Source organism: Neolamprologus multifasciatus, chromosome 4, assembly GCF_963576455.1.
Source record: "Neolamprologus multifasciatus chromosome 4, fNeoMul1.2, whole genome shotgun sequence".
In the NCBI taxonomy this organism is placed as follows: Eukaryota; Metazoa; Chordata; class Actinopteri; order Cichliformes; family Cichlidae; genus Neolamprologus; species Neolamprologus multifasciatus.
Window position 1 is genome coordinate 22,908,481 of NC_140442.1, and position 27,472 is coordinate 22,935,952.

The following is a 27,472-nucleotide window of genomic DNA, read 5'->3' on the forward strand; positions in this document are numbered from 1 at the left end:
CAGTGATTAACCTTTTCTTGCTTGAACATATGGAGTGTAGACTTCCACCCAGTGGACAGGGGGAGCCACTGGGACATTTACTCCTGGAGTTCAGCGAGCAGCCTGTTTGAGTCACCAAGGCTGCTTCAGAGGTCAACATCTTCACAAATCTGCTGTTTCTGTCTCTTGAATATGAAAGCACTTTGAAAGCTTAATGGAAATCCAGATTCCCTAACCAAGAACAGTCACCTGACCAGGTGTGTGGGACGTGGGGAAAAACCCTGATACAAGGGTCATTATTTAGTCTTTCAACTGCGTGTCTGAAAATCTGAAAATACAACACCACAAATAAAATCCATAACTATATTTTAACAGTTTTCCACAATTAGTTGCTGTGTTATAGGAATCAGACAGACTGACTCCAACTTATTGCAACATTTATGGTAGTCTTTTCTGACCTGTTGGTTTTCTTGACAGTCTCATTGTTAAGCCAATAAATACCCAACGTGGCATGACTTCATCTTATTGGATAAAAGACAGGCTGACAAAGTTTAAGTTTGAGGACGTAATTTGCAGTTGACAAAGGTGATAAATTCCACTATATGTTACTGAAATACTGGGGTAGGGCTTGGTTTCTGTGGACTCACACAGAAACCAACTTCCAGAACAGTTTTGTTTTGTATCCTATCAGGTTTTATTGTAATTAAAAACATTATTCTCCTATTCCTCATTTATGTACAACCCTGGCAATAAAAGTGATTCTGATTCTGGTTACAGGGAATAGATGTAAGTTGCACAAAAGTGAGTGGTCAGCTCAGCAGTTTTGCATGTCTAGTGCTGGTTCCTCCTTCTCTGTTTGGGGTATGATTGGCACCACAGAGAGAGTAAAGAAGAACAATTTTTAACGATGCGAAAACAGCGCTTGTTGCAATTTCACATCAGTAAAAATAAAGGATGCAAAAATAAGCGCCCCATGGCACAGAATCACACTCTTTCTTGCAAGTTTCCTGCAACATGTGACGGATGTGATAGATAACGTTTCAAAGGAAGCAGTGGGCTGATGATGCACCATGTTTAGAGAAACAAATGAGCTGATGCGAGGCTTCTCATTATGTGTTTAACTTCAGACTTTAAATTGCAGCATCCACACAACAACACTTTCACTCTCTTTCCACCTTTCTGTATCTCCTCCATCTTCCTCCCTCTCCTCCACTCTTCCTCGCTACGGTATGTGGAGCAGAGTGACTAATGATCAGTGGCTCTGTCACACACGGGAGACTTGCTTTCCCTGCAGCCACATCCAAAATTAGCACGCACAGACACCTATGAGAACACAGGCGTACACAGGTCTGCGTGTAGACGTTTCCAGCCAAAAACCAGAAAGGTGCATGCACGCACTTGCAGATGAGCAGCTCCACAAGAGCGCTCTGACCTCTGTAACACAGCACACAGACGGAGGCGTCATTTGTCTCAGTGAAGCATTTCTGTGCCAAAAAGATAATTTTTTGTTTGGAGCCCCTGATCTGCTGTAGATATTGAAGTCCTGTGAAGTCCTGATACTGCACGGGACTAAATGCTGTGCTCTGATCTTGTGCTCTCTCTGCTGGATGGAAGCAGCAAATACAAATCAGCTTTCAAAAGCAGTTTTCTTTTCAGGAGCACTTTAAGAGTATTGCACTTGCTGGAGTGAAATGAAGAAAACCACAGTTTCTTGTCTCTTCAGTTTCTTTCCTGCAGCAGGCTGCTAACTGACCCCAGATCACACAGCAACCAACCCACACCTGAAGAACAGAGCAGCTCCGGCATCAAACCTCCCTCTAGGGTTTCGTGTTGTGCACAAGCCCAGATAATTCAGTGTTCAAACACTCGTAATCGTGGCTGGATTTGTACGAGCTCAAATGAAAGGAAAAAAAAAAAGATTTTGCGAGATTCAAGCTTTTGTGTTGCAGATCGGTGCTGTTTAAACATGAGAAAAGGGCGGGGGGGGGGGGGGGGGGGGGGGGGGGGGAGCCAAATCCTAGCGACTGAATGTGGTTGCAATGTTCTTCCTGTTTTCACAGACACAAATTATCTCTGATCTAAACCACAGCATGCGAAAGAGTCTTAATCTCCATTTCCATAACTGCAAAAATAGCAACACAAACAGCAGATGTTTGCTGAGGGTACGGGCAGATGGATCCTAAACCAAAACGAGAACAGTTTATATAAAAGCACTTTTAGTTTAAGCCATTTTATTTTATTTTTTAATTTTTGCACATTTGCTCAGTTCCTACAATAATATCAGTCATGTTTTGACAGGTGAAGTACTACATATCATTTTTTAAAGGGCATCCTGTCCTTATTTACTTCAACACCCTATAAATTGTAGTCAGGAGAATGATCTCTGTTGAATCCTTCGCTAATGCAAAAGGAGTTTGCATCAAAAAGCTGATTAGAGACCCAAAGCTCACACAATAATTTAGCCAAAAGTAGCTCGCGGCACCTCTTTGCAGAACAGGTCTTTAAAGAGGACGTGCAAAGCCCTTAAACTCTTCTTTGTTTCTTCTGTTTCACAAATTAACTGTGAAATATCATCACGTTACAGTGTGTGCGTGCATGTCTGTGTATGCTCCATCCTTTTACACCATCTCAGTGTTTCACAGCGTGCAGTCACATGTTAAAGCCTAAAATAGTCGGCGTGACGTAGTTCTAAAATATATCATATGTTAAAAAAAGTGTTATGGAACAGTGTGGCTGAATTTATAAACAGAAGCAGGAAGTCACAGGCTGGGTGGAAGATATCGGCCCCGATGGGTGAGATAAAATGTAGAATGAAAAGAGTTCCCGTGCTTCTGTTTCTGTTCTAAACAGATCCCTGTTTTCATGAGGCTGAAAGTGAAAGCTGTTGCAAAGCTGTGGCGTAACCTTCAAACTCCTTCACTTTCCATCACAGGCACAAACCTCCCCCTTGGGATCTTTTGCCCACTGCTCCAAGGCTCACTCTAATTGTCATCCGACTATTCCTTCTGCCTCTTTTGCCCCTTTTTTATGTGATTTCTTGACACGCTTTCTCTTTGAGGATCTTTCTGCTGTCATGTGTGATTTTGTCAGAGCTCTCTGAGATTCATTTTTTCATGAAGCTCGTTCTTCTGTGAAACCCATCATGTGTCACTTTGGATAATCCGAGAAAAGTCTATGACATGATGAAAGTCCGACATCACCAGTGGAAAAATTCCCGGAGTGTACATGCAATTCTTCTTGTAGTAGATTATTAATATCAATTTTGCTGGATTCATGTTCTCAGCTGCTCCTATGAGCTGTGACAGCATGGCTGTCTTCATCCTGTTCTGATCCTGGAGACAACTTTTATTTTTCATTTTTTGGCACGTGGTTACAGTTAGGTCCCTAATTGGTCAGACAAGACACAATATTTCATAATTTTTATAGTGTTGCCTCTTCATACTGCCTCCATGGATTTATTCAGACTGGTATTGCATTAATTGTTTAGGAATATCAGACATTTTTACACAAAATCCTCAAATTTCTAAAGGGTTTGCTTTGGTTTATTGTCCATTTGCACTTTAAATCATTGTCCAGATAGTTTTGGAGCATTTGTCTGAATCTGAGCAGAGACTATAACCCTGTACACTTCACAAGCCATCCTGCTGCTTCTTTGCAGTCACATCATCAATAAACACCGATGAACTATTATCAGCCACACATCTGCATAACATCCTTCACCTTGTTTGACAGATGATGCAGTCCGCTTTAGATCCCGAGCAGTTTCATCAATGTTATCTTGGTTTCATCAGTCAAAATTTTTTTTCCAGAACTGTGCAGGCTCCTTTAGATGCTTTCTTAAAGCTGTTTTTCCTAACCATGGAATTAATTCAGTCTATTTAGTCATCTTTTGTGGTCTTACTGCAGCAGGAATGATCACAAAGTTGCATTCGCTGGTGCAACTGAAATCATTATTAAGAGTTTAGGTGTGGTGTGTGATCGTACACCACAGGGTCTCTAAGTATTCACTCTTCCTGAAGTTTAAATATGTACAAGTATGACGTCCTTTGAAGTTGTTTTTTCCACAATGGGCGTCTTGAGGACCATATTTTGCAGTGGTGAGACAGAAAAGAGCGAAATCAACATTTGAAAAAAATAATTTAAAAACCATCTCCACCCCATCATCAAAGCTCGTAAAAATGGGGAGTTGGTTAGTTAGATAGCTGCTAGTTTCTTGTTTACCCTTCTTGAAAACCCTACAGAAAAATAATTTCCATAAAACACCAGACTGCTTTACTAATCCTCACAATGAATGTGCGAGTTCATCGTGAGGAATGGTTAAAAAAAGCATTCCTGGGAAAGTTGGATTTCCCCCTCTCTCAAAATGTCTGCAGGAGAGAAAGAAAGAGAAGGAGAGAGACTTTTCATGTCCTTTAATGACACAATTGACCAAAAATAACTAAAAACACCTTCAAACCCAGCAGCTCGCTGAGAGGCCGCAGGAAGCAGGACATACATACAGTAATGAGGTTAGCTCCCAAATGGCATCCCACCGTATTTCAAACAGTGCCAACATTCTCCATCCAAGCCATCACTTACATAATGCAGTGCACATTTGCGGCTCTTTACACTGAGGTCTGTTATTTATTTATTTATTTTTAAATATAATATATAAACTGTGAACTCGGCTGCTTCTCTTATCGCTGAAAAATTAATCAAGTCCAACAGGAAACATGAGGGAACAGAGACGCTGCTGCGCGTCAGCTGGAAAAAAGAAAGAGATAAATAAAGGAGGGGATCCAGGGGTCACTTCAACTAAATAAAGCTACAAAAGATATGAATCTGATTCTTTCTACAGGCTTTGCAGTAGTGAAAATAAATGCCTTTCATTGCCTTGAATGCATTTTATTCTACGTATTTACAACTTTACATTCACTTTTTTCTCCCTCCCCCAATCGCATCTGTCATAAACACAGACTGTTTGGCACTAATTATTTTGTCCCCTTATATCCCACATCATCACATAGACATTTAATACAGACACCATTCAAAGGAGGTGCAAAGCATTTCAGATAAACCAACAAAGACTAGCGCGATAGGAACGCAATACCTCCGATACCTCCTCTGGTAAATAAATACTTTTTTCAGCCATCAGGGGGCGCAAGAAATGACCTGAAATCTCTCCTTTTACATGATTTCTTTCTTTCTTTTTTTACCCTACAGCTGGTATTGTTTGTGTGTCATGATGACAATTGCGTGGTCCTGGAGACCCTCTGCTGTAGGAAATACCACACCGACAGGTTCGATTACTTTGTGGACAGATTCTTTCAACACAGTTTTACAAACATGCAAGATGCAGTCACAAAATGTTACAAGTGTTTAGAGATTGAAAAAAAAGAAAAGAAAGAAGGTGAGTTTAGAGAGGAGCGTGGTCCGCTCACGTGAAACCAAGCGGTCACCCCGAGGTTGAGGGTGTTGCCCGCTCCAAGGTACGAAGCAATCAGACTGATTGGTGAATTTTTGCTGATAATCATTGTTTAGTTTATTTTATAAATGGAGACAGATCGTCAACATGTTGCATTCAGTCTATAGTAGTCTGCATCGAAGAGTACAACTTGTCTGCAAAGTGTCTCGTTGTAGTAAGGGGTTTGGATCAACTGGTTGCAAACTAGTTATTCTCCTGTTAGAACGCAAGGTTGTTGAGCAACTACGTCACAATTTTGAAGTAGTTGTTGTGAATTTCAGTGTTTGTTGTTATCAAAAACAGACTGCCAACTTGACTCCATTTAGTCTTTTTGTTCCTTTATCGTCATCTCGATGCAACAAATTCGCTTTGAAGACAACGACTGACTGCAAGTTGTTGCAGATCCGATTTACGTTGTCAAAGCAACCATTTCAAAGGCAATGACATTAAAATTTAATTGCACACAGTTGCAATAATTGCCTCCAACCATTATTTCCCCCAGTCTGGTTGCAGCATTAGATATCTAACACAGTGCTCTCAGGGTCAAAAAAATGTCCTTGGGTCTTAGGCAGAAAAGACACTGATTGTTTAACCCTTGTGAGGTCTGAGTCGTTATTGGTAACAGCTCATAGCCTCGAGCCTTAACCCAAGCCCTACGTTTTTTTCAGTTAGAATGATTATTTGTTTGAAAAATGACTTATTCTGATAGCACAGGGTTAGGGTCGTCCTCAATAAGGGCTGAGATCTCATGAGGTTAAACTGGTTTTAATAACAGGGCCTGAATAAAATGAGCATTTTCGGAACTCATCGTCTAAAAACGCTGATCATATTTTTACGTGAGTCTGAACACCATCTCGCTTCTATGATGGGCGACAGCTCTGAGAATTCATAAAACATAACATCACATATAATGCAAGGTCTCCTCTAAAACCACAAGCCATTAGCTCCCCGCAACAAAATATCACTTGACTTTGCACTGTACAAATGTCAGATGATGTGTTCACACATATGCAGACAGTAATTTTACTGTGTGATACTCTGAGGGTTAATGTCTGCCTGCTGGCAGACGCACAGCTCCACTTCTCTTCCTCCGGGGAAGTTCATCGGAGCAGATGCTTGAAGGTCAGTGGATTAACGGGAGATGAGCGAGTGGAGAAATCTGCACTTTTTTCACTTAATCCCTTTCAACGCTAAAAGCCACTGCTTGTCTTTTCTTTTGTTATTGTTGAGTTATTCTGCAGCTGGAGTCTAGTATATCAGTTTATGCTGCTGAAAGGGCAAATGTCCTGTCCTTACGCAGCATGTGTGTACATGTAAATGTATGCAGATGGATGAGTGAGTGCGTGTCAAACCTACGGACATTCAATACACGGTAGTGTTGGCAGGTGTGTGTATGTTGAGCGTGGAGGAGCGTATTCCTGTTGGTGGAGCAGTGAAGCTATAAGCTGCATATGCTACAGCGGAGCCAACCATCAGGCCTGTCATGTAGGAGACAGTCATAGTATTCCCTGGCGAGAGAGAGCAGAGAGTAACTGTAGAGCTGATCATACTGCCTAATCCGGGGGGAATGCTATTTTTAAATAAAGAATACTGCTCGGCGTGAACAAGTAAGCAAGAAACATGTTAGACAGTGAGTAACAAGTCTAAGAAAGTACATCTTAGCTATCCACTCTTTGATGTTCTTGCATGTTAGCATCAGCAAGAATAGCATGTGCCATTATAACCATCCTAATTTAGCTTGCTAATTTAGCATGCTAACATTAATAGGAGTGCAAGACACCAAGCACAGGTCACTCAGAGGAAAATTATAATAAAACCTATAATTATAATCTAAATGTAACTTTAGTATTTCTTCACAAAATCCCAGCCTGAAAACAATATGAGACCGCTAGCTAAAAAAACACTTGAAATATGCATTACTTTTGAGTGTTAAAGATAACATTTAAAAAGCATCTCACAGGTAATAATGTTTAATATTACAGCGCACATAACAGTGTTGAGTTTGTTTGATATCTTATATGTAATCCTTCTCTGAAGGCTTAAGCTAACATAAAATTACATCTAATATAGGCTATATTTGCCTGGTTGCTACTAGCTAAGCTAAGCTAGCTGTCAGGCCAAAAAGAAGTCATTCCTTCTAAAGCAAGGCGACTTAAGTTGAAAAAATAATTAAGTTACAGTTACAGTGCTAAGGTCAGTGTTATTCTGCTAAGAAGAATATAATGATCTAGTTTTCAACCATTTAATGGTATTCTTGTGGCATACAACAACTTATATGGCTAAAATTAAGCTAAATGGGTCTAATCAACTGGCTTCAGTTCAATTATTGATGCTTTTTATTTAACAATAAATCAGACAAAAGAAGTCAAAAATCACCTGCAAGCTCCCGCTGTTCAGGTGGCACTTTGCCCGCAGCCTGGATCATCGGTACAGACCCAAAATATCCGTTGGTGACTCCCATGAGGAGAGAAAAGAGACAGGGCCAGGCAGGATGGGATAGAGTGGGTTCATTGGCCGGATACACACACATGACAAACAGAGGGATGAAGACCACCCTCAGGCAAGAGAAGAAGAGCAGACGACCCCCAGACCAGTCATATGGCAGTGCTGCCAGGATCTGAGGGGACAGCAGGAGTGTTTCAGTCAGGCTGTGTATTACACTTTGGAAAAACAAGGAAAACTATTCAAATAATATATGAAATATACGAGCATTTGCAGTTTTGAACTTAAGACCGTTATGTTCAGTAATTCTCCATTGCTTGGAACAATTTCTAAGGAAAGCACTTGTCAGGGAAAATAAATAAGAACAATAACAGTATTAGTGCAAAACAAAGTGAACCGTGAGAGAAATGCAAAAGAAAAATCCTTTTTACACTTTTTCAGTGTCTTATCGTGACATTTTTCTTTCTCTCTCTCTTTTTTATACCTCTAAGCTACCTTAATTTTTCCTTTTCCTTTTTCAATTTAATTCCTCTTCTAATCTCTTTCCCTTTTCATTTGAAGAAAAAACTCAATTTGCCGCGAGGACAAAGCCAAAGCCTACATAACAACTTTCACTAAACCAAAGTTGGTGCCTTCAAAGTCAAAATTATGACCCAAGGAAACCAGATAAGTTTCAGAGTGTTCGGATGAAGCCTCCGAGCTATAGTAAGTGCAATTATCCCACAATACACCAGACGTTTTACCAGCCTTACGTTAAATTAATGGGTCGACGACTTAAATGGTTACACGAGGTTAACTCTGCCTTTCTGTCTTTCTTGTTCCTTTAATGCCAAGATGCCTGTAAATGGAAATTTAAATCCCAAAATCTCAGTAAGTGTAGCGTGAGAAGGGCAATAGCATTTAATATTAATGTTAAACCAGTGAATTTTATACATTGGCAGTAAGTTAATACAGGCCCAGTTCCAAAATGATGGGATTCACAACAGAACAAACCTAAAACTTAATTTAAAAAGAGCATCTTAGAGAGGCAGACTTTCAGCAATCTGCAAAAAAACTGCATTTTTGGAACAATTTCAGTAATATTCCTCATCATCTGTTATACATAGTAGATCAAACGATCCTGATAAATCTCTGTGTGCAAGGGACAAGGCTGAAAAACAGCTCAGACAGCACTGCATTAAAAATTATGGAAGCCTGTTTCCGCCACAAAAAAAAGTATCCATAACTTGAAATTTTGAGTTATTTTCTTGAAATTTCGACTTATTGACTCGACATTTTGAGTTAGCACTGCCAATCAGTAATCTACGTGAATGAAGTCATTTCCTTGTTACCTGGAAGCTGAAGCCCTCAGCTACAAATGCTACAGCTAAGCTACCAGTAGCTAAATCGAAATGTCGAGTTATTAACTCAAAATTCTGAGAAAAGTAAGTCGAAATTTCAAGTTAATAAGTCGAAGTTTTGAGCTATATCATATGGATACCCTTTTTTTTTTTTTGAGATGGAAACAGGCTTCCATAAAAAACAGACATGACTCTGTCATAGAAATCACTGTGTGGGCTCAGGAGTGCCTCCAGAAATCACTGTGTGTGACCACACTGTGCTATCCACGTATGAAGATACAGCTCCATCGTGCAAAGAAGAAACCATATTTTAAGATGATCCATGTTCTTTGGATGAATAAAGAACATGGATCAGCCAAAAGCCAGGCTTTGGATTTCTGTTTTTCATTCACATTTTACACAGTGTCACAAAAGTTTTGGAACTGGGGTTGTTCTCTACAAATTTCTCTCCAAAAACTTAAATCCCTGGAATCAAAGGTTAAAAGTCACCACCATGAAACATATGAAGGCACGATTGTACGTCCTTGGGCTGGAAGCAGAATAGCAGATTCTAATCTCTCCAATTTTATAGAAAGTATTATGTCCATCCATCCATCCATCCATCTTCATCCGCTTTATCCGAGGCTGGGTCGCGGGGGCAGCAGCCTAAGCAGAGAGGCCCAGACCTCCCTCTCCCCAGCCACCTCCTCCAGCTTATCCGGGGGAACATCAAGGCGTTCCCAGGCCAGCCGAGAGATATAATCTCTCCAGTGTTTCCTGGGTCTGCCCCGGGGCCTCCTCCCGGTGGGACATGCCCGGAACACCTCACCTAGGAGGCATCCTTGTCAGATGCCCGAACCACCTCAGCTGGCTCCTTTTGATGTGGAGCAGCAGCGGCTCTACTCTGAGCCCCTCCCGGATGGCCGAACTTCTCACCCTATCTCTAAGGGAGAGGCCAGCCACCCTTCGGAGGAAGCTCATTTTTGCCGCTTGTATCTGCGATCTCGTTCTTTCGGTCACTACCCACAGCTTGTGGCCATAGGTGAGGGTAGGGACGTAGATCGACCGGTAAATTGAGAGCTTCACTTTTACACTCAGCTCCCTCTTCAACACGACGGACCGGTGCAGCATCCGCATTACTGCAGCTGCAGCCCCAATCCGTCTGTCGATCTCCGGCTCCCTTCTCCCATCACTCGCGAAAGTATCATGTGTGAAGTGGTATTCATGTAAAAGTCACCAAAATGTTTAAATTCAAACTTGTGAAGTTAATATATAGCTCACCTTGCCAACAAAGTCCGACATGTTGAAGGTGGCCATGATGAGGATGGGGAGCCATTCACCTAAGGTGGAGTTTCGTATCTCTGACTCCAGCCCGGGAAACAGACAGAGCGTGATGCTGTAGGTCACAGCTATTGACAGCATGTAGGCCCAGATCACGCGGGACACCACGTAACGATGCAAGATCATGTCTGGTTTGAGAACACACACACAGGACCGTATTAAAAATTCAAATGATTCTCTCGAGCAGTCATTTCATTGAGATCGCTCCTCTACCTAAACAAAATCACCAGGGGATGCATTTAAATTTCAGATCCATCTGTTGGAGTCAGAGGGTAATTAAGAAGTGATTAGACAAGATTTTGAAAGAGACTACCTCGGAGCCCGGGCCAGCTCCTTCTCATCTTGGCTTTTGGGGCATCAAATCGAACATAGGTACCGCCCGCAATGTCCTCGACGCCTTCCTCCACAGAAGACGCTCCTGTACCACCGTTTCCCTGAAGAGAGACAGACGAGATGTTTACTGTAATCTTCTAAACTGAACAGACACACGAGACTTTATGTTAATGCTTTCAAATCTTAATTGTAACATATTTCTCTCTATATATATACATAGATATATATATATGAATGAAATGAAAAGAATGTAAAATAGTCAGATATCTCAGATCATTCAGACATTTATTTGTCTTTACACGTAGTGGGTGTGCAACAGAAAACATGAACATTTAATATCAATGTGCTGAACGACCCTAGCTTCAGGAACTCATTTGTGTTGGATCCAATGACGTATTTAAAAATAATTAGAAGGCTAATCCTTCAACACTGTGGGAATGATGTCCTAAGGGAGAATTTTCTAGTCAGAACATACTTGTAAAAACTACAAGATTAAGAAGTTATTAAAGATCACTACATTACAACCCCAATGTGAAAAAATCAACATGAAATAGACCCAATAATGATAATGAGTGAAGATGTGGAAAAAAATAAGAGTGACAAAGCAAGAACATTATGTCGCGGGCCCTAGAGCGACAAACTTGTTAATTTGCAGACTGTGAAAACAACAATCAGAAAGCACTTTTTATGAGATCAGAGCTCTAGCTACTCATATAATTACTTACAGTTTGGGTGGTATCCAAAAAAAACTGATTAGAGTGAGAGAGGAAGAAAAAGACTGCTTTCTCTCTAAGTGATCATTTTAGATCTTAGCCGCTGCTTTAAACTTATATTCACGATCGTTTCAGGATTTTTAGAGGTGAGTGAAAATGGTCTTGTAAGTTAATGGGCTACATTTCCCTGTTTCACACTCTCATCTCTGTGTGATGACAGAAACAGAAAAACATATGTAAATGAGAACAGCGTTTTGGGGATATTTGCTGTCCCACAGAATAAATATATTACATAAGAGTACAGAGAGTAGGCGAGCAGCAGAGAGGTGGTGATGTTAGCTGCATTAGCTGCAAGATGCAAACTTTGTTTTGGAGGTTTAGGAGTTTTTTGTTTTGCGGGTGATATAGTTTTGGAGTTAAAGTAAGCAAACGACGACTCCAGAAAAGAACAAAAACCCAGCTGGTTATTATATTAGGAATGCAGATCCATTCTGCAGGTGTGGGCAGTACTTATCATCTTTTGAAGTCACAGCCTCCCTCATATACTCATCCTTATCTTTAAGGTTTAAAAAAAAGGGTCCTTTGTCCTCAAAAACACTCAAACATGTGATTCTGTCCCCTTTTAATTCCCTATGCTAGAAAATACTGAACTGTATTTATTTTTAAACATAGTTCTGAGTGGGAAAATTAAGACTTTGTTGCTCATTTCTGAAAACCTTTTTATGAAGGTTCTTTAAGGAAACACTAGAGGTAGCCATCACACAATAAATAAACACATTCACTTTTACTGCTTTGACCTTTACATGTTTTTGTTTTTTTCATTAGCAATGGCTTCTGGGATACATGACATTCCCTTTTTATGACAGTGACTATTAGAGAGGATGGCTGTGACCGGCTGAAGGTTGACGTAATGACGTCCACCACCACACACACACACAGACATCTTTCCGGGTATGGGCACATCGCTTTATGCTTAGGTCTTTCCAAATACACACTAATTCACTGAGCCAGGTGACACACACACACACACACACACACACACACACACACACACACACAGATCCATTAGTTGATTAGAGGGGCTGCCGGGCCAGAAGGCACTCCTATTCTTGATTATCGCATAATAGGAAGAGCTGCATTCATTTCCCATGGCAACCAGAACAAAGATCTGCCAGAATCAACCCCAGACACACACACACGCACACACACACACACACAGAGCTGTAAAACACTGCGGGACGTCCATCACACACTTGTATGTAATGGCGCACATACAAATATGAACACGCACACATTAAGCGATGACAGCCTCAGGTGCAGTTTCTTCCTTTGAAGGCTCTGAGATGCACACACACACACACACACACACACACACACACACACACACACTGAGCAGGATGAGCAGTACTAGCTTCATGTCTTCAGGCTACAAAATGCTGCTTAAAGCACAGCTACAAAGTGGGTTTCAATTCAAAGTCGTTTTCTTTCCCTCTTTTCCTCTTGTTGTCATGGCCGGTGTCCTGCTCTCTTTCCCTTCTCTTCCTTTAATTTGTTTTGTCTTATGTTTTCTCTACAACTCTTCCCCACTCTCTGCACTGCCTCTCTCACTTGTCTCGCATTAGTAGCTTCCCGTAAACTTTTTTTCTCTCTCTCAGCATCGTGACTCTCTTTCTCTCTGGGTTCAAAGGAGGCGTTATCAACTCTCCGTCTTTCTCCTGCACCACTCCCTATATTCCTCAGCCCTAAAGAACAACTTCCAATATCTTTTGCTCTTCCTCTCCTTTAGCATCTTTCTGACCAGCAGCCAAGAAACAGCTCATAGCTACTAAGTGATTGCATTTTTAAGCACAACCAGCCCTCAATACTTGTGTGCGTGCTCGCTCTGGATGACATTACAGTTTAGAGGCCTGGCATTTCCTCTCTGTCTGAGTCCAGAAACTATTTGTCATTACAATATTTATAAATGATCTAATGAATAAAACATGTAGCGGAAGCTTTAATGAGGGAGCCTGTTGGTCTGTGTCGAGTCAGTATCCTAATCTAACTTGAAAAGCAACGTGAGAAAAATATCAAAGACGCTGAAGATACAACGCTGACAGCAAAATATCAAGTCCAAGCACTTTGGCATATTTATGACTTTTGGTACCAAATGCACTACAGGAGATATGCATAGCTTTCTTGTCATTTCTTTAAGTAGTCTTCAGGAATAGTTCTCCAGGCTTTCATTCAAAACTCTTCTTTGGATGTTTGCTGCCTTTTATTCTGTTCTCTGTCAAGATGATCCCACACTGCTTCAATAATGCTGAAGTCTGGGCTCTGGAGAGGCCAATCCATGACCGATGTTCCTTTGCGTGTCCTTCTAGCCAGCTATGCTTTTACTGCATTGGCAGTGTGTTTGGGATCATGCTGAAAAATGAAACCAATCAGATGCTTTTCAGTTGTTACTGCATAGCGAATTAAAATCTGATGGTACTTTTCTGCATTCATAATTCCATCAGTTTTAAAAACACCAACAGCACTGACTGAAATGCAGCTCCAAACCGTGACAGAGCCTCCACCGTGTTTTACAGATGGCTGTAGACACTGTTGTACCTCTCCTCACCTTTTCCAAACATACTGATGAACAGTTAAACCAGAAATGTCAAAACTGGATTCATCACTCCATCAGACATGTTCCCGCCTATTTTCAGTACAGTTCTCATGTAATTTGGCATAAGTCTTTTTTCTTTCCCTTCATTAAGAACGGCTTCTTGAGAGCCATCCTTCCACCATCTTTAGTGAACAGTAGATGGATCGACTGAAGGGCCAGATACATCTCTCTGGTCGTGTGTCAGGTCTTTGCTGGATTTCTTTTTCTTATTTCTTAAGACCATGACTTTCAAATACTCTTCATCTGCTGTAGATACTTGTTTAGTTCTTTTGTTTGCTACTTACAATTTAATTCATTTTTTAAGAATATGCTGCACAGCATGCTGAGATATAAGTTTTCTACTGATAGTGCTTTGGGAACGTTAGTGTAAAACATTTTCTGCCTGTTAAACTCTGTTATCTTTGACACTTTTCATAGATTTAGCTCAAGAAATGGGAAGAAATTTTGTGTCTTTGTCACAGCTGTTAACGGTACACTTAAGACAACACTGATCCAAGTTAGCTTATTAATGATTGAAGGATTCATAGGTTAGTGTTAATGGCATAATAAACAAAAATCACTCCTTTTAAATGATCGGCTACAAGGACTGTAATATAAAAGAGTGAAAACCATCCACTATCTAAAGGCAATAGTTCAAGAGCACTTTAAACACTTTAAAGAAAGCCTGGATCCTTGGAATATAAAGTATATATGTTAAGATGTGTGTTCTGTGCCAGAGTAAGTGAGCCTGCTGCTGGCTAACAATACTTAGTATTCGCAGTGAACAGACATAAAACACATGTGAGTCAATAAGCTGTCCATAAACTTACAAATCTTACTTCCTCTGCAGTGACATCGTGGTGAACCCTGTACCCGGTCCCGTTGTCTCTCGGATCGTGACATTTGCCCGGACTTTTACCCTGGGCGTGGCTGGTGTAATACCGGACAAATCGTGAGCGGCGGACCAGCAGGTGAAGCAGGAAGCACAGCATTTCCATGCTGATGGAGACGAGGAAGAAGATCAGCGTGTTCTTCTTGTCGTCTTTGATCAGCAGCTTGGTGAAGATGCGGGACAGCGAGATGATCACCCCGGCCGTACCTGAGGAGGGTACGTAAATGATGAAGGAGATGAAGAAGGTGAGGAGGATGACAAAGCCTGGCAGCGAGAGCTAACGTAAACGTGTGTGCTAATCGTTGAGTGTACTTACTCTCTCCAGTCATTACCCCCTGTGTGTACCTCTTGGGCAGCATCCCCATGTAACCATAGAAACTGGACTGCTGCACTGAAGAGGGAGGAGGGAGGCAGTTATCAGTGTAAATAGAGGCCCAACAGTCAACATTGTAACAACACGATTTATTTAGAGGGGAACTTAATGAACCACCACACACCACTTGAGAGAAGCTGCTCTGACCCTCAGACCTCCACTAATTAAACTGATATTACAGCAGGCAGAAACTCTGAGTTCTCACTGACAAACACACAGAGGAAAACGGCTCTGTGTATTAAAGTCAGCAGCAGCTGAGGACCAAAACCTCTATTGGGTTTGTGTTTATCCCAACAGGGGGAGCTCTGACACATATTTAGTTATAATTTATTATCCTTTTAATAAAAGAAATTGTCCTTATAGCTCTATATTGTTTTCCACAAACTCATGAGGGAATAGTCTGGCTATTAAGGAGCTAAATGTTCCACTTTTTCTGCCTTTTTTTACAGGCTGAATCGGTGGTGTACAGGCTTTAGCAGAGTGTTGTTGTCTGCTAGCTGCCTGCAGACAAAACAGCGCCGGGTTATGGGTGAAATACAGTAGAATGACGATCCCGTGGTAAAACATGTTCCAGCCATGTATTCCAGCCTTAACCATAACCTTATTCCTAACCTTAACCAGCACTTTAATGACGTAAAATAGTGTAAACAGTACATTGTAAGCTTTTTGTTATGAGCCACACTTTTCACATTGTCATATACAACCAGCAGCTCCAGGACTAAACCCAATGCAGGTCCTCTAATCTCCACTTGAGGCACAATTGAGACAATTTCAGAGTCCCTGAAATCAACCTCATTAAGGTGATTGTGTTGTTAGCACCTTTTGGAGGGTTTTTTTTTATATGTAATTATCAGGCAGACCTCCAAATAAGTTTGTGCAACAGTTATGGCGATTCAAATTCTAGTATTTAAAGGTCTGTTACCTAAAGCTATTATTACACATGTGTCTGTGTTGCATCGGTATATTTTAAAAATGTAGCTTGCTAACCAAGCTAATTTGTCCCATCTGATATCCGAGCTGTGCACCCTTTCATCCAAAAATGGTCACTTAATGGTTAAAAAAAACTCACATGAGAGCCATCATTTACATACAGCCTGTACAGTAAAACTAGCTAACATCTCTATAGCCTGGGACAGAAAAAGAGAGTTTGTCTCGAAAGCTAATTTCTCCCTTCATTAAAAAAATCTGCAGCAGTGATTTTTTTCAAAGATGTTAAGCCTTAAAGCTTATAAGCATTGTTACTGCGTTGATTTATACGGGAGACAAGGCACAGGTGGCTGTAATAGCGGCTAATGATTGCTAGGCTTTTGAAAGGCTAGCAATCATTTCTCAAAGGCTGCTAGTTTCAGTTAAGTCCGAAATTACATGCAGCCTGTTTGTGGCAATTGTGTGTGATAAACTGGCATGTAGATGGAAAATCTTTTGCCATCTACATACATAGAAATTCATATTAACTGCTTACAGTCATTGCACAGCCAGAAACCGATGGATATGAAACTGAAATTCTGAAATTTCTCCACAAAAAGTGAAAAAAAAATTGCTGCGTCTCTGTAATTTAACTGCAAAATGCAAGAAGTGCTTGACCACCTTGATTTTATATAGACTACAACCAGAATGCAACCAGGTGCCAGATAGCTGAGCCGAGTTCCCTACTGCAAAGAGCCACATCGCAGACAAGTTGCGCTAATTGGTGCAGATGGATTCTGCTGATTGTAACATGTTGGCAATCTGTCTTTCTAGCCTTTCATCCAATTATAGTTCATCTAGTTCCAAAAAGTCAAGGCTGCAAGGATGTAGTCAAGAGTGGCTCTTCTGCCTTTTAAGTGTAGTCTACTGTCATTCAGTTCCTTTAACCATTATTAGGGTAAAAGAACATCAAAGTACCTGTACATCCAAAGGCCACCACTCCCACTGATACCAGGTTGATGACATAAGCCTGCTTGGTGGTGAACTTTTCCAGCCAAACGTCAAACACGCTGACAAAGATCAGGGGCCCCAAAGCTAAGATGTAACCTGCAGAGAGAGTGACAGGCTGAGTCAGTGATCCAGGTAATGTTGTGACTGCAGGACTGAACACATATTTGATAAGAGTGAGGAAACTATGTGTGAGGCAGTTCATTAACTCTTTAACCCGGGGATACGCTCTCAAGCTGACAACAAACTTCAAAAGACCTTTAACCAAAGATACAAGCACAGCTATTTTAAGCAGCAGAGGCTATTGGGGTGAAACCCGTTCTGAAATTTATCATGTATGTGCAGTGATCTCAAACTTCCCGGGAACATGCATATTTAAAGAACGTTTTATCATGATTTTTTTAAGGGTGAGCTTGAAGGGCTTTAATATTTCTAGGTTCATCTCCAATATCACAGTTTGAGAATCATTTCTGCAAAGATTAATATTTTTGGCCACATCTCTCCAGTATCTCCAGCTAAGACTTTAACAAATATGATTTTAAATCAGCCTGTATGTGCTCGCCTGTTACCGAACAGCTTATTCAAAGAGCAAGTCAAATCACCTTTAAAGATGTTTTTGAAATATGAAAGCAATCTGAGGAAGATGCAGATGAATCCTGAAACCGCTGCTTGTCAATTCACAGTTTTCGGCAAAAGCCAAAAACGGATCTCCTGTGGTGTTTATGAATAAAGACCACAGGAGATCCGTGGAAAAGTGGATTTTTCTTTATCTTTATAACATTTTCCCATTTTTGCACACTCTGATAAGCTTTGAGCTTCCTGCTGTTTTTTGACAGTTGTTACTACTGCTGGAAGTAGTGCACCGTTTTACGTGTCCACACGTGAAGGACAGCTTGTAAGGTTAGGCTTAAGAATTAAAAATAAAACAGATTTTAACCAGCAGTGAAGTTTTTGGCTTTATGCTTCATATGTGTGTGGGAGTAAAATATGATTTTTGACTCATGAAAATAAAATATAAATCTTGGCATATCAGAAATTATACACCAAAGCCATTAAGACAACATGAAGAAGCTTAACGAGGATTACAAAACGATCAAAGACCATAATAAGAGTTATGTTCCATTACCAACCACAAGCCAAGTCTTGTGTCATTCTTGTGCAAATTCTCCACAAGGTCAAACCGTGCAACACTCAGAGAAACTTCATCTTGGACTCTACAGGCCTCAGCCAGCACGTCAAATGTTAATGTTCATCATAGTACAGTGTACGGCTCTTTCAAAAGGTTTGAAGTGAAAGCCTCGTCTCTCTAAAAAAAACATGACAGCGCAGATTTGCAAAGATAGAACTAAAAAAAGACTTCTGGAACAATGGTTCTCAGTCCAAAGGACAGAGTGAAGATGTTTGGCTATAAAACACGGAACTCTATTTGTCAAAAACCAAACACAGCATATCAGCGCAAACAGCTCATACCAGCTTCCAAGCATGGTGGGGGACGTTGGATGATTTGGGCTTGTTCTGCAGCCACAGGACGCGAGCGCCCTGCAGCCACTGAGTTGACCATGAAATCCTCAGCTCGTTCTCACTCCGGAGGCGTAACATCCTGACGATTTGTTACATCCTGCAGCGTTCCCGGAAGGCGACCTTCGGCGTTCTTAAGGTAGCGCCGGGTTATGGGTGAAATACAGTAGAATGACGATCCCGTGGTAAAACATGTTCCAGCCATGTATTCCAGCCTTAACCATAACCTTATTCCTAACCTTAACCAGCACTTTAATGACGTGAAATAGTGTTTTCCAAAGTGATTTGAGGAAATTGAACGAATATGTGTGGATTGATTCCAAATGGTTCTCATATTTCCCTATTTTTCCGATCTCATCATTTAGGAACGTGTTGGTTGCCCGGAAGCGTAACATGTTGACAATTTGTCACCGTAAAATATTGAGCCTCGAGAGTGAGAATGTGTTTAAATTCTCCAGAGTATTCTAGAGTCATATGTGAGGCCATCTGTCTGACAGCTTGGCCCAGGCTGGTCTTTCAACAGGACCATGATTGCAAGCACATCAGCAAATCTACAACAGAATGGCTGAAAAAGAAAAAAAATCAAAGTGTTGCAATAGCCCAGGCTCAAGCTGACTGAAATGCTGTGCATAAACAAATGCCCACAAGGTGCACTGACATTTTTGCAATACGATAATGTGAGAGACTGAAGTCATACAGAAAACAGCTTCTTCAATTATTGCTATCAAATGTGGTTCTCCAAGCTGCTGAATCATAGGGTGCACACACTCTACCGTTCATTTTGCCTTAGTGTTTGTAAAATAAAGTGGCATGGTGTAAAAATATATCTGAGGTTATATTTAAATAGTCTGAAGGCCGAGATGATTTTTTTACACCCTGATCTGTGAAAGAATTGAAAGGGAATGTGCTTTCTTTTTCATGACTGTAGTTCTCAGTGACGCTCCCCTGTGGGTAGATCTCTTCGGGACTGTGTGCTCCCAAAGTATTTAATAAGTAACAGGGTAAGTTTTAATGGAACAGTTTTTAATTTTCCACTCGGTCTGTGCTCTTGGCGCCTCTCTGACTTACCCACAGTGATCCTGGTGTGCATGCTGAGTCGCTCCACCAGCACATTGTTGAGGATGACGGCCAGCAAAGCCACTAAGATGTACGTCAGACTCATGTCAAACACTATCGATGTCCCTGTAAGAACAAGAGAGAGATGTGACAGCGTAGCCTCGAGCCGTAACCGCAAACGTGACTTTGTGCACACTCATCCATATTTATACCTTTAAACTTCTGATGCAGGTAATCCACATCTGTGATGAAGCTGTTGTAGGGAAGCAGGAAACCCACTCCAGCCAGTAGCATTGCAAAGTAGATGCCATGGTAACGGTCGTCAGGGATCGGTTCCTCAAAGTCTGAGCAGCAAAATGGGAGTCATAGGTTAGAGAATTAAAGCAGCATGAAATCAGACGGCGGGATATGATTAACATCTGAATTAGGACTGAAGCCAGAACACTCTGTCTTCAGAGAAGCTAATCAGGAGGAAGAAAGGTACAGCGGCAGCAGGAACGCCTCTGTTCCACTTGATGGAGCAGCTGATGGTGGAACAGACTGTTGCGCTTGTGTTAGTGAAAGATTAATCACGGGGATCTCAGATCATGGTCTAGCTGTCAAAATAGCTTCAGTTAAAACTCGTACATTTCTGTTTTGCAGCTGGATCGGTTACATGGAGAAAGTGTGATGTGCAGGTTTTTTATATAACTGTTCTTAATCCTTTCCTAATCCTGTAAGCCTAATATTAATGGCCCCAAATCATTCATCATGAGAATTTAGGCTTTACTGCAGACTGAGTGGGAAAATGTCCTTCTCGCTGACTCATGTCACTACTTTATTACTATAGAAACAAAAAAATTATTTACTGATGCATCTGATGATACAAATGGATTTTCACCTTTTTAAAATTAATTTGGTTGCTGAAAATAAAAATCAATGTACACCTTCATAAAACCTGTTGTCCTCTGCTCAGAAACACAGTTGTTGTGCAGCTGCAGAACTGAAATGACATCTTAAGGTTAACTCATTCTCGGAGGCTGCTTTGCCACATCTCTATCTTTTATTTTCTCCTAGGAGAAGGCAGACTCTGTGGAGATTGCATCCCCTGTCTGTTTTGTTGCAGACTGAAATATGAAGACTGACAGCTTCAGGGAAGAAAGGGAAGCAGGAAAAAAGAGCAAAATATAAGTAAGAAACACATGAAGAGAGCAGCGAAAAAGGCTTCTGCCTGCAAGGCCGTCATTGTGCGTCACTGGTCACTTATGACCTGATTAACATGGCCTTTGTGTAACCCGTGTAACCAGGCAACACAGCAGTTTTTTGTTATCAAGACCGCCCTCTGTGTCTAACATGCACTGCCCATACAAATCTTCAAGACGCTTATTAAATCCATTCTGACTTATTATTTACAAAAATGTAAGTACCCTTTGATGGACTGGCAACCTGTCCAGGGTGCACCTAAAACCTGCCCAAACACAGCTGGGAAAACCAATTGGTTTTCTACATTTGGAAGAACTTATCCAGAGGTTAAGTGGGCTGGAATAATCTAGCAGCACGGCCATGTTTAACCTTTGATTTAAAAAATCTGATGTCACTTTCAATATTGTTCATTTTTTAAATAAAGTTTGCATATTAGTTATCTGTTGTGGTAGCTGTTGGTATAGAAGCTTAGCTGCAGCACTGAAGTTTGATGGTCTCATTGTTAAAAATGGTAAAAAGGGGAGGGGGAAGAGACTTAAAGCTTAATATAACTAAAATTTTTATTTCAGATTTTTTAAAACATTTTTTTCCGGTTAGCTGCTGTTGTAAAGTGTATTTGACAATAAATCAAATGTCAATACAGCGCTGTAAAAAAGTCTTGAGCCACTTCTTAATTCTGCTTCTAAAGAGCCAGACTTTCTAGAAAGTTCTTTAGACTTTCTGAAGAACTTTAATAGTTTCTCTCTCTTTTTTTCTTTTTCTTTGTTTTACATTGGCTACCTTTTTACTCACTTTCAGTCCGGTATTGGCTCTTTTTAGAGGAACATTCAAATATAAAAACGCACCTAACTTAAGGGATGAACCACTGTAGTGTAATCCACGTAACCGACAAAGAAGAAGAACAGCAAAGAATCAACTTTAAATTGCATCTTCAGCCACTTTGTTGCAAAAACCTTTGTTAAAAATCCTGCTGAAGAATAAAGGTGGTCGTACCAAATCTTAACTTTCAAGCTGATTAGAATTATACAAACTCTGTTTTGTATTATATACTGTATTTACATGTATGTTTGCATGTTTCAATAAATCTCTGCACCCATTTTCCTAATTAAATATAAAGAAATTAACACTTCTGAACAGTGTTGTGTTTTGTTGTTGTTAAACAAACAACAATAAAACACTGCAGTTTAAACCAGAACAAAGTTGATTTGGATGGATGCAGTGAAGGTGAGTTATCCACACTCACTGACAGCTCGGGTTCGCAGTCATGCAGTTTGAGTTTCTCCACCTCTCTCTTGTCAAATCCCACATAATGTTGTGGCGTATGTGCTTGTTTCAGGTCAAATCAACACAGGTGAGCAGATCACAGCCCATCCACACAGATACAATTTCAGCAGGTCTTAAAAGATAAGACAGTTTGGGTAGTTAATCTGCGGTATCAGTAGCAGTGATATAAAAGATCTTGGGGTTCTTCGATCTACAACTGTGCAAACTCTGAAAACTTCCAGCTGAAAAATGCAAATGTCCTATAACCACCTTTTTCACTGCTTCTTACAATCTCAAATATCTTTTAAAAACATCCAGAGCAGAGCTTTACTACCCTCTGAATACATATCTAACAGTTAATCAGTAAATATGTAAACAGCACATGTAAATGCTATTCTGTCTAAATTCTTTATATATAGAATATAATGTGAAAGTGTGGTAAACAATGAAGAAGGTGCATTTTAAATTTCCTGGTGGAAAATCATTGGCAAACACTTTTCTCTCTGTCCACGTATCTAAACACTTTGTTCCTGGTGTTTAGGAGTAGAAGGATATTAATGTGCCTTTTTTCACTTTGACAAATTGCTGTTTGTTGGTACACCTACCCCCTTCCTTCCATGTTCCTCGCCTCTCTCTTTATAAATAGTAGATTACACACACTCATGCACAGATAGAACAAAAACTCCCTCACCGGGCTCGGACAAAGCCAGCACTCCTCGCTCCGGTGCGTCTTTACTGATCTCCTCCTCCTCCAGCTGGTATGAATCGAAGCTGTAGCTCTGCACAATGCCGCTCTCTCTTCCCTCTCTCCAGCCCTCCCTCCAAACAGATCTTCCTCCATCCCTCCACACGTCCCTCTCCTCGGGCGTCTGGGCCGGCGTGGGCCTGCGGCGCTCCGCGCCCACTGAACCCATTCCTGCACTTGACGTACGCTCGTGAAGAAACACGCACTGTGGTTGATTAGACAAGCTGTGCGCTCTTGTGAGCGTGCATGTTAGACGCAATCACAGAGGCACGCCCTGGAAGAGATGCAGGAGGCCTTCTGATGATGGAGAATCTGCAGGGCATGAAAGAACGGGAAACAGAATTAAATATAAGAAAAGACAGAAGAAGACTAGAAAAAACGCAAGCTGTGCTTTCCGGAAAATAACAAAACTCAAGGTTAGACACAGCAAAAAAAAATGTGGCCCCCCTGTTTGTGTATGTGTGTCGGTGTGAGAAGCATATTAACAGAGAGAAACAGAATGACAAAGGATGCATGACTGAGTGACAGACAAGGTGAGCATAAATGCATCTCTGCATTCAGTAAAGAGGCGCCGAGAGAGCTGCTGCTGTGCAGTGTAGAAAAGAGGAAGAGGTCCAAGTGGAAATCAATAAGCCGACTAACAGAAATATCCGTCATCTACAATTCAAGTCATTATACTAGTTTGCATTTTTGCAGCTTTACAATTCAACAGAGAAGCCCACTGTATTCTTTCACCTGTTGAATCGTTTTGTCTACAAAGATCAGAAAACAGAGCACGATGCTCATCACAGTTGCAGCATGCAATACCAAAAACACCTCAACACTCGCTTGGAATCTCTTGTTGTCACCACTACCCTGATTTTTATTTGTAGCCAACAGTCCAAATCTAGTCACTTTGCAGGCTTATAAATGAGATAAGCACTGCCCTTTGCTGCCGAGCAATTAATGAGAAACTTGATTTGCAGTCAGAACACACGCCAATAAATTCTCTGCACTATGACTGAAAGTGTAGCCTGCTGAGGAGCGGAGGAACCCCTGCTCACTTTTAAATGTAAGTTAGTCCCTTCTGTCATCAGAGCAGCTGAGTTGCGGTTCAATACGTGTTTGCATTTACTTCAGTCAACATTGTTACAAACTGGATCAATATTAATGGCCGCTGATGTTGTTCAATATGCAAACTGGCGTAGAAAGAGAGCACAAAAGCGCTTCTATTCTGCGCACCTGCGGCAGGATTGTGCAAACACCGGGGGACATGCAAAGAGGAGGAAACAATTCAACCCTGCGGCCTCGCTGCCAGTCTCTCTGCTCACTTCTGGAGCCCTGCAAGTGCTATTTCACTCCAGGCCAACAGCACGAAGCTCCCGAGTGCGGAACAACCCTTCTTTATTTCTTTTTATGTTCTATTTTAATCCTCTGCTGTCTGGAAACTGGTAGGATCAGATGATGTAAGAAGGTTATCATCTGTGTAACATCACGGGCCCGGTGGCCCCCCAGAGGAACAGGTGATTAAATACAATGCAGTGACAGCTCTGTTTATGAAGTAAAGCCGGGCTGCTGTTCTAGATCAGATATGATCCCAGTTTACGCTCAGTACAGATTCCACGTCCAGACTTCGGGCGGCGCTCGCAGCCCTTCTCCTTTTAAATTAAAAGGCTCCAGCCAGCTGCTGTAACTGAATTGCAGTCTGATGTGCTGCAGTTTCTATTGTTGACTTAAATGAGCAAAAAAATGTATAAAAGAAAGAAAAGAAAAGGAATAAATAAAACTAACATCTCGTTTTACGCCTTCTGAAGAGCGTACGCCTGCAGAAATGGCAAATGAACAAATTAACTCACAATCATTTGCTTTTGATAGAAAAACGCGTGATTTTCATAAAATCTAATGAAAAAATAAATATGAGCAGGACGTTAGAGCGGAGGGCGAAACAGAGATAATAATGCCAGTTCCTCTTTTAGAAATCCAGCCCAGTCAGTCCAGCACGGCTAACGTGTCGCTCTCACGTCGCTCATTCGGCTCTCCTCTTTAAGAACGACAAACAAAAACACACCAACAACAGGTTATTAACGGCCCGTTACCTCCCAAGTCTCCCCTCTCGCTCCTCTCCCCCTCTCGCTCGCCTTCCTACAGCAGCAGCGAAGTCCTTCCTGCAGGATCCTCGAGGTGGTCTCCGCCGACCGGACTCGCTCCTTTCCTCAGCGCCGTCTCCATCAGACAGAGGGGAAAAGCTCCGGGTTTCCTCCTCCGTGGGGTCCTAAAAACGCACCATCCAGCGGCAGAGGCAGGGGGAAGCGCGGATGGATGGATGAGGAAAGCGAAGGGGGGAGGAGGGAGGAGGAGGGGGCGGGGGGGCACCCGCCTGTGGCTGTTCATCTTTTGCAATCAGCCTTTTGAAAGGCACCGATAGAGCAGAGAATTCATCCCAGTGCGTCGCCAACAACTTTCCAGTTTAATCACCTGCTTTAAAGATTTGAAAGTGCTGCTTTGTTTTTTAATGATTTATAAGTCATGGTGTAAGTCATCAAACTACAACTAAAAATTATATTTCAGTGGAAGAAAGGGGAGAAAATGCAGACATTATGCACTTACTTCACAGACCACAGTCCTCTGTGCATCACAGACCCATATATAAATGTGTTTAACAGTCCCTCCACCCCCACTTGTTTTCAACATTTACTGGCCTGATGTGATAACCTGCATACACATGTGTCGCCAGAGCACGTGGATGAGACACACGGTGGTAGGAAATGGGGATAAATTGCGCACACCTACATACCAAACACAATGCTGGCAGTGGGGCCTCCAAGTGATTGACAAGTTTATCAGTTCAGTTCAATATGCTAATGCTTTATTACTGGCAAGCTTTCCGTCATGCTGCACACCCCCACTGCTGCCATAAAGGAGCCAAGCCAGGCGGGAATTAACTAAATGGGATAGCAGCCTTGTTAGGTGTGGGCCTGCTGTCAGTGTCACAGCAACAGCCTCAGGAGCTGTTGCTGCTGTTATTGTTTCTGCTGCTGTTGCAGTGCATGATGTGAGGCCCTTGGTTTGAATCCCACTCTGAAGCTTGCTAGTTTAAGCGCTGATTTCACTCGTGCAGAGTTCAGCTCACTCATCTCCAAGCTTAAAATCACTGGTCACAGAAAAGCTCCAATGCTGTAAAGCATCAAACAAAAAGTTGATCTAATTCGAATGCTGAATTTGTCCTTTGGTGAATTTTAGTAATCGCCACGTTTGCACATAGCTGCTTGCTGATCTCTTAAAGATTATGTGCAGAGAGCAAACCTTTGATAGTCTGGATTTCTATTTCTGATTTCTCCCTGGTACATGCTGTGCATGGCAGACTAATTCAGAGAAGACACGCAAATTAAAAAGACGCAGGGCAAGAACACAAGTAGAATTTTTTTTTTTTAAAGTGAAGCAGTGGGAGCTGTGCTAAAGCATGTTTTACAGAAAAGAAAATCACAGCTGCATAGCAAGTACTTTTTGATGCTGCTGATTTCGTATGTCTGTCTTTTTCATAATGGCATCACACAGACCTTTACTTTATACCTGAAATGAGTCCAAATTACAGCCCTGTGCTACATCATCAGTGCAAAGAGCGCATTCGCTGACTCACAGCACAGCAAGGTGTATTTTTTGTTTTTTTTAAACCGATTTCTGAGAAATGAACAATTTGAAGTCATGAAAAAGACAAGTGCACCCATCATTGTGTGTTTCCACACCAGTGTTACTCTGCATATACAAAAGAAAAGCATTAAAATACCCCAAAGAAGACGCACTTGTCATTAAATTTCAAGCTTCGGTGTTCTCCTCTGTAGATTTAATTCTTTTCAAAGCAAAGCTGCACAGTGCTAGAAAAACTGCACACACTTTATACACAGACCTGTGTGCTGACAGGGGATTATGAGCAAAACGAATCACACTGTGGGTGTAATTTTGGAGCCATAATTACAGTATGTACGCTTTACACAGCAGAACATATATCTGACAGATGTAAAGGACTGGCCCTGGGACTTATTGGTTTTCTTGCAGAGTTAGATTAAAAGATCAATACCTCTGTCACAGCTGTGCCTAAAAATGCAAAGCTCACTAACAACACATTTCCCTTGTATGTTTAAACCATTCAAAGAAGAAAAACAAATTCAAAAAACAGAGCTGGCTGCTCCAGTTTGGCACTCTTTCCCCTCACTGACAGCTTTTTTCTCATTGGCTGCCTCTCCTAAAGAAAAAGCTGGTGCTGCAGATTGATAGGGCAGTTGTGTTTACAGCCAGAGCCGCCTGTCCTGTTTGATGTCATAAAGAGCCAGGAGCAGAGAATACATTTGAAATG

At 41.4% G+C, this 27,472-nt stretch overlaps 1 protein-coding gene across 2 annotated transcripts; it reads right to left on the minus strand.

The window, feature by feature from the left end:
- Positions 1-4,376: 4,376 nt before the first annotated feature.
- slc29a4a (solute carrier family 29 member 4a) lies at positions 4,377-25,473 on the minus strand. 2 transcript variants are annotated; one of them, XM_085157178.1, is made up of 11 exons: positions 25,218-25,473; positions 23,089-23,454; positions 20,165-20,296; positions 19,965-20,078; positions 17,349-17,477; positions 15,408-15,482; positions 15,039-15,298; positions 10,838-10,958; positions 10,465-10,652; positions 7,799-8,039; positions 4,377-6,930 (listed from the first exon to the last, which is right to left on the minus strand). In XM_085157178.1, the coding sequence occupies exons 2-11, from the start codon at positions 23,309-23,311 to the stop codon at positions 6,785-6,787; spliced, it is 1,629 nt and encodes a 542-aa protein (XP_085013304.1). In that variant the 5' UTR covers positions 23,312-23,454; positions 25,218-25,473; the 3' UTR covers positions 4,377-6,784. The 2 variants fall into 2 exon arrangements, with proteins under 2 accessions (XP_085013304.1, XP_085013303.1); XM_085157177.1 differs by having other exon boundaries at positions 15,030-15,298; positions 25,218-25,471.
- Positions 25,474-27,472: the final 1,999 nt, after the last annotated feature.